The sequence below is a fragment of the Mugil cephalus genome, chromosome 10 (assembly GCF_022458985.1).
Source record: "Mugil cephalus isolate CIBA_MC_2020 chromosome 10, CIBA_Mcephalus_1.1, whole genome shotgun sequence".
Taxonomy (NCBI): domain Eukaryota; kingdom Metazoa; phylum Chordata; class Actinopteri; order Mugiliformes; family Mugilidae; genus Mugil; species Mugil cephalus.
This window is the reverse complement of record NC_061779.1, coordinates 25,159,215-25,174,690: the sequence shown is the minus strand read 5'-3', so window position 1 is coordinate 25,174,690 and position 15,476 is coordinate 25,159,215. Positions and strand designations below refer to the sequence as shown.

General features: G+C 40.5%; 1 protein-coding gene across 3 annotated transcripts in view; it reads left to right on the top strand.

Annotated features, from left to right (window-relative positions):
- LOC125015476 (voltage-dependent calcium channel subunit alpha-2/delta-4-like) overlaps nucleotides 1-15,476 on the top strand; it is a 65,392-nt gene that overhangs the window by 46,593 nt on the left and 3,323 nt on the right. For 2 of the 3 annotated variants that reach the window (XM_047597392.1, XM_047597391.1), the window contains 10 exons: nucleotides 3,345-3,406; nucleotides 5,849-5,863; nucleotides 5,959-6,003; nucleotides 7,710-7,772; nucleotides 12,739-12,809; nucleotides 13,530-13,605; nucleotides 13,729-13,781; nucleotides 13,974-14,029; nucleotides 14,936-14,956; nucleotides 15,117-15,234. In XM_047597392.1, coding sequence (XP_047453348.1) covers nucleotides 3,345-3,406; nucleotides 5,849-5,863; nucleotides 5,959-6,003; nucleotides 7,710-7,772; nucleotides 12,739-12,809; nucleotides 13,530-13,605; nucleotides 13,729-13,781; nucleotides 13,974-14,029; nucleotides 14,936-14,956; nucleotides 15,117-15,234 — 580 coding nt within the window. The remainder of the gene's footprint in view (nucleotides 1-3,344; nucleotides 3,407-5,848; nucleotides 5,864-5,958; nucleotides 6,004-7,709; nucleotides 7,773-12,738; nucleotides 12,810-13,529; nucleotides 13,606-13,728; nucleotides 13,782-13,973; nucleotides 14,030-14,935; nucleotides 14,957-15,116; nucleotides 15,235-15,476) is intronic. The other variant, XM_047597393.1, reaches the window with a different exon arrangement.

The window sequence follows — 15,476 nt, the reverse complement described above, 5'->3', positions numbered from 1 at the left end:
TACAGTGGTGGTAGTAAACTGGACCATAAAGTTTTTATGTTCTCTATGGTGTTCTGACTCCTTCAGCTCAAAATGATTTTGTTTCTGCACTCATCACACAGTTACAACACACAGAAGAAGTTAGACGGCTAATTAAAATATATAAATACTGCACAGCTTTATACAAAGCAACAAAGGGTGTCCCGAGAGCATGCAAGAATATTTGAGAGTTATGGTGGAGACGCAGGAATAAATGCGTCAGATGTGTTTTGTCCTGTGGTGGACTCGTCCTTGCAGACTGCAGCAGAAACAGTGCCGCTGCAGCACTGAAGGGCGGCGATGAGGACGCTGCTGAGGGGAAAGCGGCACAAAACAACTGAGAAATGAAATCAAACAGCAGAGCAAAGCTGCATACCACTGAGTCTGCAGAGAGGCTATTTTAAAGGGAAGAAGAAGAGTGATGCCTTAAGAGGTTTAAAGGACCCAAGGGTCAGGACAGTCCCTGAACATAAATGCAGAGTCACATTTCTTACCTCTACTTCAAGCCTGCTCCTGCACATTGAGCTCAGAGGTAGTTTGACTCACTTAAATGACCGTTTAGCTCTGCAATACAAAAAAATCTGACTACCCTTGGCATCAATGGCTACACATAAGAGTGAGTGTTAAACTCATACATGAATGGTGAGGTCAGTGTCAAAGAAAGCAATGCATTTAAGTCTCCTTTTCACCATCTGCACTTGTTGAAGTGATGAATTTCAGCTGATAATTCTTTCTAGGTTCACCACTAAAAGAGACAACTGAATTAAACAAAGATTTACTTTCAGAAATGTTGCATAACCAGTATGTTATGCAATGTAATTGAATGAAAATGAATTAATAGTACCAGCCAGTGAGGAACACTTATTTTCTAAGGTTTTATCAGAGGACAGACTAGCATATTTCTCCTTGGAGACAAAGAGAAATGAAAATTAAAGCATACAACAAAGACCCAGACTAGCCCATAGTTAAACAGTCTGAGGTCAGTGAGTAAAAGCCAGTCAATTACAAGCTGTGCTTCCGATACTGAAGATACTGTACTGCACAATATGGAGCCTAACTGCCTCCTCACAGCCAATTAGTAGATTATTCCTGTAGTCTTTGTGTGATCCAGCCTTCCTTATAGTTCACACTAAAACTGGAGGAAAGATACGTTTTTTGTTTTAATTGTATTAGTATTTACTTATGTTTTTCACTTGAAAAATTATACTAAGTCAGAGGTGGGAAGAAGACAAAATCTCCCTTCATTTTTTTTTCTCATACAGCAGCACCAAATAGGAAACTGCAGCCACTGAAACACTCAGTAACTACAAGCTCAATAACAAGCAATGAAAGGTTTTACCGCTGCACTACTTTTCCAATAATACCTGCACACAAGAGGCTTAACATGTCGCCTTGAATTACTCATCTCTGTCTGCGTGTGTGTGCGTGTCTGGGTGCGTTAGACGGCCAACCGGCCGCCTGTTTGAAAAAGAGTTTTCATTATTGAAGTGGCAGAAACAGTTCCAGGTGTTGTGTTGTTCTGTGGTGAAATTAACCCTGCTGGTCCCAAGAGAGAAACAGGGGGAGAGGTATAGATATAGATTTAGATATAGATATAGATATCGTTATAATTATTCAAGATTCAAGAATCATTTATTGTCATTGTGTATGTACATAATTCAAATTTTTGAATGGTACCTAGTTAATTAATTAAAATTTATATTTAGACTTAAGAAAACTAAATTTGCTTAAATAATTTTGTAAATATGTGAATTTGTTAGCTAGACATTTTGTGCGTGGCAAGACTAAAATAATTAATATATATATCAAATTCCCTAAGGAACAGTATGAATGAAGGTGCTGACTTCATATATTTATGAATAGCTTTATGGATGTGTAATTTTCCAAATAAAATGACAAAAGCTGCATGTCACAGTCAAAAGCTCAACATCCCATCAGCTAAAGAGCCATGTATAATGCATGGAAATAAATGCAGTTCAGCCATTAAGCTAGTCGCACCCAGCGCTACAGCAGTTACAGGGCAAGTCTGTCATTTCTTCCCCACAAAACTGCCTAATAGAAAAACATACAATGTTTGAATTTAAACTTCATTGTTTATGTTTTCAAAGATGAACATTTATAGTTTTTGTGAGCTATAGCCTGTCATAGATGCTAATATCAGCCGAAACTCAAATAACGCTACAGTCAGCACTGACAAGGACATTTTCCATATATATCACTGTACTAAGCTAATGAAATGCTAACCCATGACCTTGGAAATAACAGATAAACTAAACATTTCATTATATTAAAGCAGATAAACAACAGAAAGTAGCAAAAGCTTGTAGGATACAAATACGTAATTTGCAAGGTGCACAAATACAAAACTACTATTTGCACATGTACAAAATTCATAAATCATTGTAACTATCTTTATTCTTGCTAATATCATGTTGTAGATGTTTTCAGGGTGATACTGGAACCCACTCACTGTTATGAGTGATGTGTATTTAGGGGGAAACAGTGATTGGCTGTTAATTGGCTCACTGTACTCAACCATATCTGGGGGAAAAATCTATGCAATGGGAAAAGTGTCAGTTTGGCCAATGCAAAACTGTACTGAACTGCTAACTGTAGGCCATATTTATATACAGTCTATGCACTGCACTCAATGTACTTACATAGGGTACAGGTCCAGTTGCAAAGAAAGGGATTAAAACCGCAACGGATGCAGCATTTACCCAAGTGGACAGGAGTGTTATAAAACAAAATGGAGGTTTGCATATAGCAGTATTTATAATGAGAAAAAGAATTTGTGTACTTGTTGGAGGTGCTTTGGAGGCACATTTGCAATAAGAACAGGTGAGAGCAATTAAACTGTAAGAAGAGAATGGAAGATAAGTCCACTACTCTTTAACTCTTTCTAAGGAATGACTGGACAGTGTTGTTCAGGGCAGGTTCAGCTTGCGGTCAGTGAGATAATAACGCTACACCAGCAACAAAGCAGCACATATTTAACTTGACACAGATCATCAGCCGCATCAGCTATTCGCCATTCATCTTGCTGCATACCACACTGTGATCCTCTAGTAATGAAGCTGCTACAGTGTATTACTAAAGGACACGTCATTATCCAGTCTGCAGGGAACGCGCACACCATCAGGCTCATCAGTGTTTACATCCCTTTATTAGTGCCGGGACACGACAAAGGTGATCCCAGGGTTGAATTGATTTCCTGCCCTTCTCTTTCTCCACAAACACAGCAAACTGTTCAGTGCCGCTCTGCAGAGTCCATCTTATCCTGCGTCTGTCTTAATGCTCACTCTGCGTGTGTTTTCTATTTTTAGCCATCGGGTTGCAGATGTCCTTGGATTTGCTGGAAAAAAGGTTTTGGGCCATCGCCAAGCAGGTGACCTCACACACATACACACACGCATTGGCAGATGTCATTTTGTCCAAAGGCTTTCACTGACCGTAACCTTAACACATCAAACTCAGTCATTAAATACGAACCATAACCCGTCCACATTAACACTGTGAATCTGTTCCATCTAAAATCAACAGGCTCTTTCCTTCTTAAAACCATTCAAATGCAGTTATTTATTTATACATTTTTAGCTGTTCAGTGTTGTTGCCATTTTACTGCATTTCTTGGCACAGTAAACCCACTTGTGGATTCTGCATCCATATTAGTGTGGAAACTGCAAATGCTCATACACTCAACTCAATTTAACAACAGACTAAACTAATAGACTATCGCTTTCTCTTATTTAAGCCCAAGAACAAACAAAAGTGGAATTGACTCATAAACTCTTTGCTCCGCAGTGCTACAATTTGCCAACGAACCTTTCAATTTCTGCAGTTCACCTTCAGTAAAAGGAAGCTGTGGACACAAACTTAGCCCCCAGCTGAATTTGTGCATTTACTTCTTCAGTCACCCCAGTATTAACATTCCAATGTCAATGTTTGGTGCATAGTTCTAATGTGGTGAACTTAAACTTGAAAAGTTGCATCTTTGATCAATTGCACAGCATGTTGTAAGGTCTAAAGTAGGGCCATTTTTTCCAGTAGAAATTACATTAAAACAAAATGAAACAGCAGGACACAACACAGATTTCTGTCATAGTAGCTGAGTTACCCAGTTTCCAGAGAGGAAGTAGATTTTTCCTTTGGTACCATCCTGTAGCAGTCGTCAGGATTCAGAGGTCCTTCTTTTAATTTCCCTTTACATTCATCAGGGATCCAAAGTCATTAAGTGTGGGCATTTAATCCCTTAGACTTTTCATTAAGATTACAGTGGAATGCGTGTAGAAAAAGGCCATTTAAACAGTTTCATTTTTCTCTCAGTACACCACAGTGAAGACAAATGTTTATGCTCTGCTGCTGTATCTTTTTATTGTCTAGTTTAAATTATTCAGTTCAAGTAGCTTGGGAATCTGAAACACTAAATTTAGAGGTTTTAGGCAACAATGAAAGTTAAATATGCATATGTGCATATGCGGTTGTTGTGACATGCTAACTGTAATAATATGAGTACAGTAGAGGTAGTATGCAGCTCAAACAATAGTTGAATGTGACCAAAAGCTGTCGAGGTATTTACCACAGTTTTTCGAGCATAATTCTTTGTGTCTTGCAAATGATATTGTAACATTATGATAATAGGCTTAACATATAAGCCTAATATAAATATTATGGAGGTAGCAGAGCTGAGGATGTTGGGGTTTTCTCTGGGCATGACCTGGATGGATGGAATCAGGAATGAGTGCATTAGAGGGACAACTCGAGGGAGATGTTTCAGAGATAAAGTTAGAGCTGCCAGGTGGGGGGTCTGGAGGAAGATCAAAGAGGAGGTTTATGGATGTAGTGAAGGACATGAAGGTAGATGGAAGCAGATGATTGGCTTTGATGACCCCTGAAGGGTCAATAAGGATCCATACTCATCATAAAAATCAACTTAGTGTCCTTTATTAAGACACTATCACTGTGACTGTAAAGCAGTGTGAGTACCAATTGGTAGCTGTATACTATATAAATATAAATACAAGTCCATTAATCATACAAGCAAACCAGTCTTTCTATTTAACAGTTTTCTGATTTAAACTTAGATCAGCTGCAGAGTTTTTATCTTCATACAAAATGTATCTGCAAATCCAGCATAAGGTAGACCTATACAAGACATGCACACTCATGCACACGCTGTACACGGGTCTTCGACCTTGTGAACGTCTCCTACAGTTCAGTGGAGCAGAGTCAGGGCTGCAGCTGTATATGTGCAGATGTCTCGTAGAGGTTGATGGTGTAGATAACATTATTAATGGAAGCTGACAGCTATGACAGGCTGGATTCATGTATTTACAAGACTGCTTCACTGCCGACACTAAATCACACAACTTACACATTTCCATCCATTTGCCACCCATTTACAGTTGCTGTGTTTTTTACTATATCTTCACAAAGATTGAAATTCATTCTAAAAACCAGGCTGCTTCATTCTCTGGAGTCTATAGACCAGTTAAAGAGCTCTTCACCTCTAAATCAGGATGCAAAAACGGATCTCAAAAATCTGTCACATTCTTATGACTTTGAAAACTGATGCCACCAGGTGGGAACTCAAGCTGTCAGCGTTTTTCAGCGCACCTTTATACAAATACAAGTGTATAACAAAGCTCTTTATTAAACTCTACTTAAATCTAAGTTGTGAGAGTACAACTAAAAAGAAACAAACAACCTGAGTTTCCTCTGGGGTCAGACCACATGTAGTTGGAAACATAAGTTGTTTCAATGTTAAAAGAATTGTGGTTCTGTCTATTTAACTCTGCCTCACTATTTAACTCTGTGTTGTCTTTTCCAGCCCAGTGACACAGATGTAAGTATACTCTCAATAATTCTATTAAAGCTAGTTTTATTTGTATCTTTTGACCAATGGCTCTTTAATCTCCCTGTGTTTTCTCCCTTTCACAGTGTTCGAACATTGAAGGCGTGTGTCCTCTCAGCTGTGAGAGTGCTGTAAGTACCCAGCGTTCAACACCACATACAGTGGGGGAAATAAGTATTTGATCCCCTGCTGAATTTGTAAGTTTGCCCACTTCCATATAAATGATCAGACTCTGGTTTTTATGGTTGTTTACTGGTTATGGGTATAGACAGAATATCAATCGAAAATGCATAAAAAACACACAATCTAAAAGTTATAAATTGTTATGTATTTTATTAAGGGAAATAAGTATTTGATCCCCAACAATTCACTTAGAATTCAGGCTCCTACAGATTGGCTGGTGCGCATGTGGCACACAGCTGTGCTCAGTCAACTAATTACCAATACTCCTGATCTTAACTCGTCATGTATATAAAGCACACCTGCTCTAAGAATCAGTTTCTTACATTCCAACTTCTACAGCACCATGGGCAAGACCAAAGAGCTGTCAAAAGATGTCAGGGACAAGATTGTAGACCTGCACAAGGCTGGTATAGGTTACAAAACCATCAGCAAAAGGCTTGGTGAGAAGGTGACAACTATTGGTGCCATTATTCGCAAGTGGAAGACCCATAAAAGGACCATCAACTGTCCTCGGTCTGGAGCTCCCCGCAAAATCTCGCCTCATGGAGTGAGGATGATGATGAGAAAGGTGAGGGAGCAGCCTAAAACAACACGGCAGGAGCTTGTTAATGATCTGGAAGCAGTTGGGACCTCCGTCACCAAGAAAACAGTTGGCAACACACTGCGCCGTTATGGATTGAACTCTTGCAGTGCCCGCAAGGTCCCCCTGCTCAAGAAGGCACATGTACAGGCCCGCCTTAAGTTTGCCAGTGAACATCTAAATGACTCAGAGAAGGCTTGGGAGAAAGTGCTGTGGTCTGACGAAACCAAAGTTGAGCTATTTGGCATTAACTCGACCCGCCGTGTTTGGAGGATGAAAAAACGTGAGTATGACCCAAAGAACACCATACCCACGGTTAAGCATGGAGGTGGAAACATCATGTTTTGGGGCTGTTTTTCAGCAAAGGGTACAGGGCAACTTCACCGCATTATGGGGCCAATGAATGCAGCCATGTACTGTAACATCTTGGACAAAAACCTTCTTTCCTCAGCAAGAACACTGAAGATGCCTCGTGGGTGGGTTTTCCGACATGACAATGACCCAAAACATACTGCCAGGACAACAAAGGAGTGGCTCAAGAAGAAGCATATTAAGGTCATGGAGTGGCCTAGTCAGTCTCCAGACCTTAACCCGATCGAAAACCTGTGGAGGGAGCTGAAGCTCCGAGTTTCCAAGAGGCAGCCAAGAAACTTGAAGGATTTAGAGACTGTCTGTAAAGATGAATGGGCCAAAATCCCTCCTGCGCTGTGTGCAAACCTGGTGACCAACTACAAGAAACGTCTCATCGCTGTGCTTGCCAACAAAGGTTTCTCTACAAAGTACTGACTTGTGTTGTGCTTGGGGATCAAATACTTATTTCCTTAATAAAATACATAACAATTTATAAGTTTTAGATTGTGTGTTTTTTATGCATTTTCGACTGATATTCTGTCTATACCCATAACCAGTAAACAACCATAAAAACCAGAGTCTGATCATTTCTATGGAAGTGGGCAAACTTACAAATTCAGCAGGGGATCAAATACTTATTTCCCCCACTGTATCAGCCCTTTATGTTGACAAAAAAATAAATAAATCAGAGAGACACTTTTTTTTTCGCTTCTTTTTGTCCAGGATTTGAACTGCTTTCTTGTTGACAACAACGGCTTCATCCTGCTGTCCAAAGAGAGGAACGAGGTAAGGGCCATCACCTGACCTGACCTGTCTGTGTTTAGGATGATGAGATAGTTATTAGATGTTAATCACATTTTGAATAACCACATTCAGGCATTTCCAATCTGATACCACATTTATAAACCCACATGGAAACACCAACACATTCTGTCCAGTCAACACCACTACAACATCAGGAGCCTAACAATCCACGTTGTATCTTGTTGATTCACACAAAAACAAATAAAACATCAGTCATGATTTCAGGATTTATGATCTTTTTGGATTTGAGTCTATGTGGGACATGTGTAGGTATATTTGTTTATCCCACATGGACACAAAATCAGTTTGAGGCAGGTGCACTAGCATGTGGCGACTGTTTCCTTCCTTGTATGCCACAATAATTCAATTTAAACCGGAGTATAAATGGCATCTATTGCTCCACGTGTCAAATACTATTTCAAAACTATTAAGTGCACTGTCTCTCCTACCATTATATTAGGGGTGTAAAGTTCATTTTATGTTCTATTTTCTGTATATATTTTCTATACAAAGCCAGATCACATCAGAGGCCATTTAAGGCTGTCTTTCCTAGGTCGATACCTTGTTCTTTTACTAAACAAACTAGATAGCTTTATGTTATCTTATTGACTGCTGCCCCCTACCCCTAAACTCTACCCCCTTCAACATCCTAAACAGAAGGGAAACACTGAGGTGTGCTACTACTTTAGTTTTCCTTTCATGAAGATTGTCTTAAAGGAGGAGGGTCATTTTTTTTTTTAAGGTGGAATACTGAGTCCTTTAAGTCCTCACTTAATTAAACAGGACCTTTTTGACCTCCTCACTTGAATCTACTTTATTGTCAAGAAGCCAATTCTTCTGACAATCGTGATGTGTTCAGGCGTCACAGTCTTGGGCTTGCTGCCCATTTGTCAGATACAGGATGATTCTCCAGTTTCACGGCATTTCTTTGGGTGATTTAATATGCTCATAAACAACATCTGGACGACTCGTAGGATTTGAGGACAGTTTGGTTCTTAATCTCTGTGTGTGATGCATTAATAGGGAATATAACAGCTGCTACACCTACTAGCTTCATCTGACGAGGGGCGGAGCTCAGAGCACAGTGAACTGACAGAAGTATGATAGATATGACCCATTCAGGCTGAGGTGACACTGATCCACAGCTCTGCAGTGTCTGGACATGTCTCTGTTTACTTCAAACGTTATGCAGCCCTGAAATGGAGGTCGTGAACGGATTACAACATGGGAAGTCTTTTACTTGACTCGCAATCTCTGACTTTATCCCAAGTAATAAGGTCATGAATACATCAAGAGGAGGAGGCACTTTTATCTACAAAAACATATCTAGTGCTTTACCTTGATTTTTAGATATATACACCAATCAGCCACAATAGTATAACCACTGACAGGCAAAGTGAATAAAATTGATCATCTTGTGACAATTCAGTGTTCTGTTGGGAAACTTTTGGACCTGACATTCATTCATGTGGATGTTACTTCGACATGAAGCACCCACATTGACCAGACCAGACACCCCCACCCCATAGCAATGACACTCCTTGATGGCAGCATTCACCCCCAGTAGGATGCAGCCTGGCCTCCAAATTCACTAGATCCTAAACTGATCAAGTACCTGTGGTATGATCCACAGAGCCCCCTCTCCTCAACCCATAGGACCCAAAGACCCCCACTAACAACATTCTGTTACCAGACACCACAGGACACCCTCAGAAGGCTTAATGTGCATTCTCTGATGAGTCAGAACTATTTTGGAAGCACTAAACAGAACTACACAGTATTAGGTCACAATGTTATGACTCATGTGTGTATATATAAAGTACATACATATAATATATGTGCCGTATAATGCCATGTGTCTTAGACAGTTTAACTGAATAACAATCAAACACTAAATGAAATACCTCCAGTTAGACCATTTGCTCAGACCTCGTGTTGTTGATCATTCTGAAGTGTGGAGAGATGTGCATACTGTGAGCCTGCTGTCCATCTGACAGCTGCTCGTTAGCTCTGGATTAACTCGGCCCTTTAAGAGCCATATTACTGGGGATTAATCCTGAGCCCACCATGCGAAACATAAATGCACATACACACACATACTCAGCTGAGCAGCCACTCCCAGTTCATGCCCCAGCTCTCCTGCTCCGTCTGAATGTTTCTGTCTATTTTTGACTCATTTAATCTTCCTCCCGAACTTCAGATTCACATCAGCAGTCACGTCTGTGATCTTGATGTGAGGGAGTGATTTCAGTGGCCACGAACAGCCTCAGCCGAGGTCAAACAAGGTTTGGTTATCGCACACTGACCGCGTACGGATGTCAGGGCTGCAATGACTGTCATAGAGCAGTCCAGCGAATGCAAGTGAGCAGACAAAGAGATGCTGTCGAGTTTTCTCTTATGTCATAACACATGAAGCTGACCAGGCTGACGGCAGTGGTGAAGCAGAAGTGTTGCGCATTTGGACAAATCTATTGCATACTGATTGAGTACGACACCAGTTTTTTGTTTTGTTTGAAGCGGCCATTTATTTTGCCTAATTTAATGGTCTGCCTCCTTGAGAATTCCAGTCAGTAAATGATGAGTCCATTACAACAAAATGCTAAATGTGTGCTGACAGGAACTGGCAGCTGGAGCTCAGCCGTATTATTCACATTCTTGCTGCACCGATTTCTGTCAACGTGCTTCAAGACAATTAAACTGGGGACTAAAACTTAGCATGTTTGAGTTTTTTGAGATCAGAGGTGTTTTCGTGTTTTATTAGATAACCTATAAGAATAGGTTTATACTGTGAGACGTGTGTGAGAGACGTTTGGTCCAACTAGTGCATTATCCGATCAATATCACTTAGATTTATCACTTTATTTTAAATGATCCTTCCTCCTTTTCAGAAGTAGAGGAGGTGAGATACTCGCAGCATTACTGAAGAATGATTAAGAGGAGCTACAGCCTCTACGCACAGCAGCAAAATATCGTTGTGTAGGGTAAACTTAAAAAAAGAATCATTTGCTGTAAAGCTCATTTTTCATTATTTGCATTTCTATTGCGTTCCCAGTGGCCTTACTAAGCAGATATTATGATGAAGTGCTTCCTCCATGTTTTGCTGAGCTGTGGGCTTTTTGAGGGAGCTTGTGGAAATGCCTAGAGTCCTCCCCAGTGCCGAAGCCGCTGTGGTGTGAAGGTGAAGCTCATAGTGCATTGCAGGGCAGGGTAAATATTTAATCAGGAGAGAAATTAAGTCAGTGCTGACTAAAAGAAATAGGTCAGCAAGAGGAAGTGTAGCGGGTGACCAAGCAAAACAGAAGGCTTGTTGCTGGCGGTGTGCACGGGAAATGCCATCCACGGTCCTGTCTGGAACCTGTTGCAGAAACCCACCAAAAAAAACAGACTATAGGAAGGACGCAAAAAAAAAAAAAAATTCTGTGATTCTTCCAAATAATGGAGCAGAAAGAAAACATGAAAACTGTAAGTCAGGGCAAAAGCCTTAAATCCAACACTGTAATCAATTTGTTGTCTGCTTTAAGTTAAACACTAGCATTTCCCCCTTGCAGAAAGATTTACTAGTGTTTACTTTGGCACTGGAAATCCATGCAAGTGCATAGATGAAGATTGTTGAGTTTGGAAATTTGGTTGCAGGTATTGTTTATGTTGCTCACGGATCAATTTTGTGAAACAGGCCCATGTAGTTGAGATGTCTGTTGGTCGTACAGGCAGACGTTTCCCTTTCTCCTGGTTTAAATATATGACCCTGCTTGCTACTGCTGCTGCTGTCTTGCTCAGATTAAGATTTATGGACTATGTTATATCAGCCTTAGCAGTTCTTTCCAGGTGGTTTTGTGGTCCAGATTATACTGAGTCAATTTCCTCGTTGAATCCTTTAGAGACTGTAATGAGAGCTTGTTCTCTTTGCTGCTGTGCGTCAGCAGTGCTCCTGCTACTTGTGCACCTTTGATTTTATGTTTATTCCAATGTGTTTACCCTCCGCATCAACTGCTGCTGTCAGGAAAACGTAGGGTCAAGCATTGTTGTAAGCAGCCTCTACCTTCTAAAATTCAGCAACCTGTGAATCCTCAGAGCCTACTGAGAGAATCCCATCCAGACCAAGATGAAGTGTGGGCAGAGAACAGCTTGTAAAACGTGAATAGAGCCACTGAGACAAAATGCTCTGAATAATTCAGACTCTGCTGCTGCTGCTGCTGCTGCTGCTGAGGGCCAGAGAGAACCAACACACTGCAGACCCTCACACACAGGAATGACTTTAAGTCTCTAAAATCTTCCTTTACATCTACATGCTGTATCTAAAATCTGATTACACATATTTCTTAGTATAATAGAGGGGAATTTCCTCCATAAATTGAATAGACCGCAGAGAGAATAATGTTATTTACTGCTGAAGTTCAGTTTCAGGGGGTTCATTGAGCTGGACATACATTACTACTGAGCCAGGATATGATCACACTATAGAGGTTTTAGCATAAGGACTAGGTGTAGTACCCTGGCTTTGTCATATTTACAAACCCACCTACCATAATCCATAAAACTGACTTTCTCTTTGTTTAATCCACACCCAAACTGACACCATGAGGGTTTAGAGTGAGTTACATGCTGCTATATCTTTACTATTTCTTTCCAAATGTCACTGTGTCCATCGGCCCAGTAAATCTGTGCAGCAGTTCCTGATCCTCTTCCACAGCGACGTTCTTTAGCATAGCTGGTTTCTCTGATTGAGACTGCCCTCCCAGAAAAACACCATACGCTGTTTGTGCTTGTTTCATTGTGACTGCCTCCGCTGGCGACTGTGAAAAAGGAGGAGGTCAGGGTGGATGGATGGGTTAGCAAACATATTGAAATGGTGTTCATTTCCTGTTTCATTCTAATATTACTTTACACTGACTGTTCTTACATTCATTTTGCTGAATTGTAACTACAAATATCGCATTGTCTTTTCCAGGTTGGGCGTTTCTTTGGCGAGGTCGATGGGTCTGTCATGGCATCGCTGATCAAGATGGGAATGTTCAAAAAGTATTGGACAAAACTTTTTATTTTAAAACAATATGAGGGTTTCTGGCAAAGAAAGTTGAGTTTTTTGACTGCTTTGGCGTAGCCCAGAATACTGGCAGTCTCTTCTCTGCTACTAACTGGCTAGGTACTAGGTACTAGGTATAGGTGATACTAGGTATCTAGATACATAGGTAGTGTTACCTCCAGTTAACCTCCTCCTACGTTACGGAGGTTAACTGGAGGCAAAAACCACAACGACCTCTGTTATCAAAATGTTATCTTGCTGTGTTATAGGGTCCCAAAACTAGAAGTACCATTAATAGTTTCATACAGAAATTTTATTGCATACCAGCTGTCACCCTGAGTAAAAACAATCAGAGAAACCTGTGATAAAATGAGAGGATAGGACCAGAAGCTAATCCTTTTTGATCCTCCTTCCATTGTGTTATTGGGTATAGGTCGGCCAGTCTGGTCCCGTCTGTTAAGGTTAAATTTTTCAAGTAACACTCTTGGTCTTGGGGAGTGAGTGATGGTACATATTCCAATTTTTAAAAAAAGTGTTTTGTTTCACTGTTTGCGAAAAACAAGCTGACAGAAGCTGCTGGTCAGTGTGAACTGTCTTATTCCTGTGGATTGTTCCCAAAACATAAGAAATCTCATGTGAACCTCTGTGCAAAAACAAAAATCTCTTGATCTTCTGTCTCCGCATATGTCACTGATTTAACCATTTGTTTTCTGCAGGGTGTCGTTGTTTGACTACCAGGCAATGTGTAAGAACAGCCACCATCACGCCAGCAGCGCTCGACCTCTGCTCAGTGTGAGTCTCATCACTGCGTTCCACTGTTAACAGGGACTTAGCTGTGGTATTAAGTTAATCTGACAGGTTGTTCCCAAATCCGAAAAAAATCCAAACATTTGTGTTGATGTTTCCCTCCTGCAGCCGTTCTTCAACATCATGGCTTTGCTCAAATGGGTCTTCTCCAACGCACTCATGTAAGTGTCAATTAAAAAATATTTAGCAGTGAAGTGTTAAGGTGGTAGGGGTACTCACTCTCACTCCATTAAAAGTATATAAGAATTGATTATTTCCTTGTGTGTGAATTCAATTCATTAGTGTGATCTCAGTAGGAGTTGAATGTTACACAGTCTTTTTGTCTCTAACAAGGTGTTTGTGTCTCGTGCCAGGTTCCTCCTGGACTTTAACCTCTGTGGTCTCTGGCACTCTGATTATTTTGTGGACGGTAAGGTGTTGTGATGATCCTCCGTCTGAGGTCACTCTATCTCTGTCTCTTGTTGCAAAGTGATGATCTTGAAAAGAAATGTTAAGCTGTGCACCACTGTCATCCAGACTAATACCCTCACAGCTATTGAAAGGTTCAGACATGTTCCTCACAAAATCAACAATAATACCTAAGGTGATTGCTACTTTTCTACACAGTGGTCAAAGGTTTTATTACCCCTGGTGTTGCCGATAGCCGCAGCTGAAGGTATGACTCGAGGAGTCCAAGTTAACGAGAGTTTGGAGATCAAAGACAATGTGGCATTTGACATAATTCAGAATTGTGACAAACTTTCACATGGTTGTCCTTAGAGTCATTCCTCTTCACTTCCTCTCCTCTAGCCACTGCAGTCTCTCTGCTTTTGCTGAGCTTCCTGTGACTGTTGATGCTAATATGTGATGAGACTCACTATGAGTCCTCTGTTCTCCTTTATAAAAGTATTCACTATATTAAGGAAGCATTTTTGTCACATGAAATCAAACGCTGTATTTATATGTGCCGATGTAATGACAACTTACATTTAAACCGAGACTAGACTGGGGAACAAACAATGTCAAACCATATGATATTATGTGAAGATTTCTCTTCACCGTTTAGGATGAGCAGGCTTTGGAACATGTACTGAACAACAGCAGATTGGAATATAGAAGATCATTGAAGCTGTGAAAAGATTAAAAAGATTAGATCTGTCAGAGGAGCTGCGAACAGACAAACACTTGTAGCGTTTGTTTTTCATTCATCATCCACAATGTCACTGCTTTATGTCTCATTTCAACGGCCGCCTCATCGTCATCTCTCCATCTTCATCATCACATCACATGGCCTTGCCCTCTGTGTCGTCACTGTGTTTCATCTTCATCCATTCAGCCAAAGCTGGCTACCACACAAGTAAGTGATCTATGGCCCACATACGTGTGTGGTTGAATTTATGAAGAGAAAAAATAGGACAGAGACAGAAAAGTTGGAACGATCATCTGTTTTGTACTTGATGAGTGCACAATAGAAAATGACTAGTCACAAGTGTAGTAATGTTGTGTGTGTTTCTCAGGTCATAAGCAGAAGAAAGTGGAGCTGCTGCAGCCCTGCGACACAGCGTATCCCGGCTTCATGTACGACCCGTCTGTGAGAGAGGCCAACAGTCTCATTAAGTGTGGACGCTGCCAGAAGTATGACACACGTTTTTCACCTTATAAATAAAAAATTCTCAAAGTTAGGTTTCATTTAGACTTTCATTACTGTGATTAATCTAATCAAATAAGATTAGATTAACTGGATAGATGCCAGTTCATTAAAACTAGGGGTTAATTAACTGTTGATTGTCAGTTGATGGTATTCAGATGTTGCGATAATTATCTGTTTTTTCTTTGCTGGTAATTAAGCAGCAGTTAAACTAATCTTGAAGTGACTG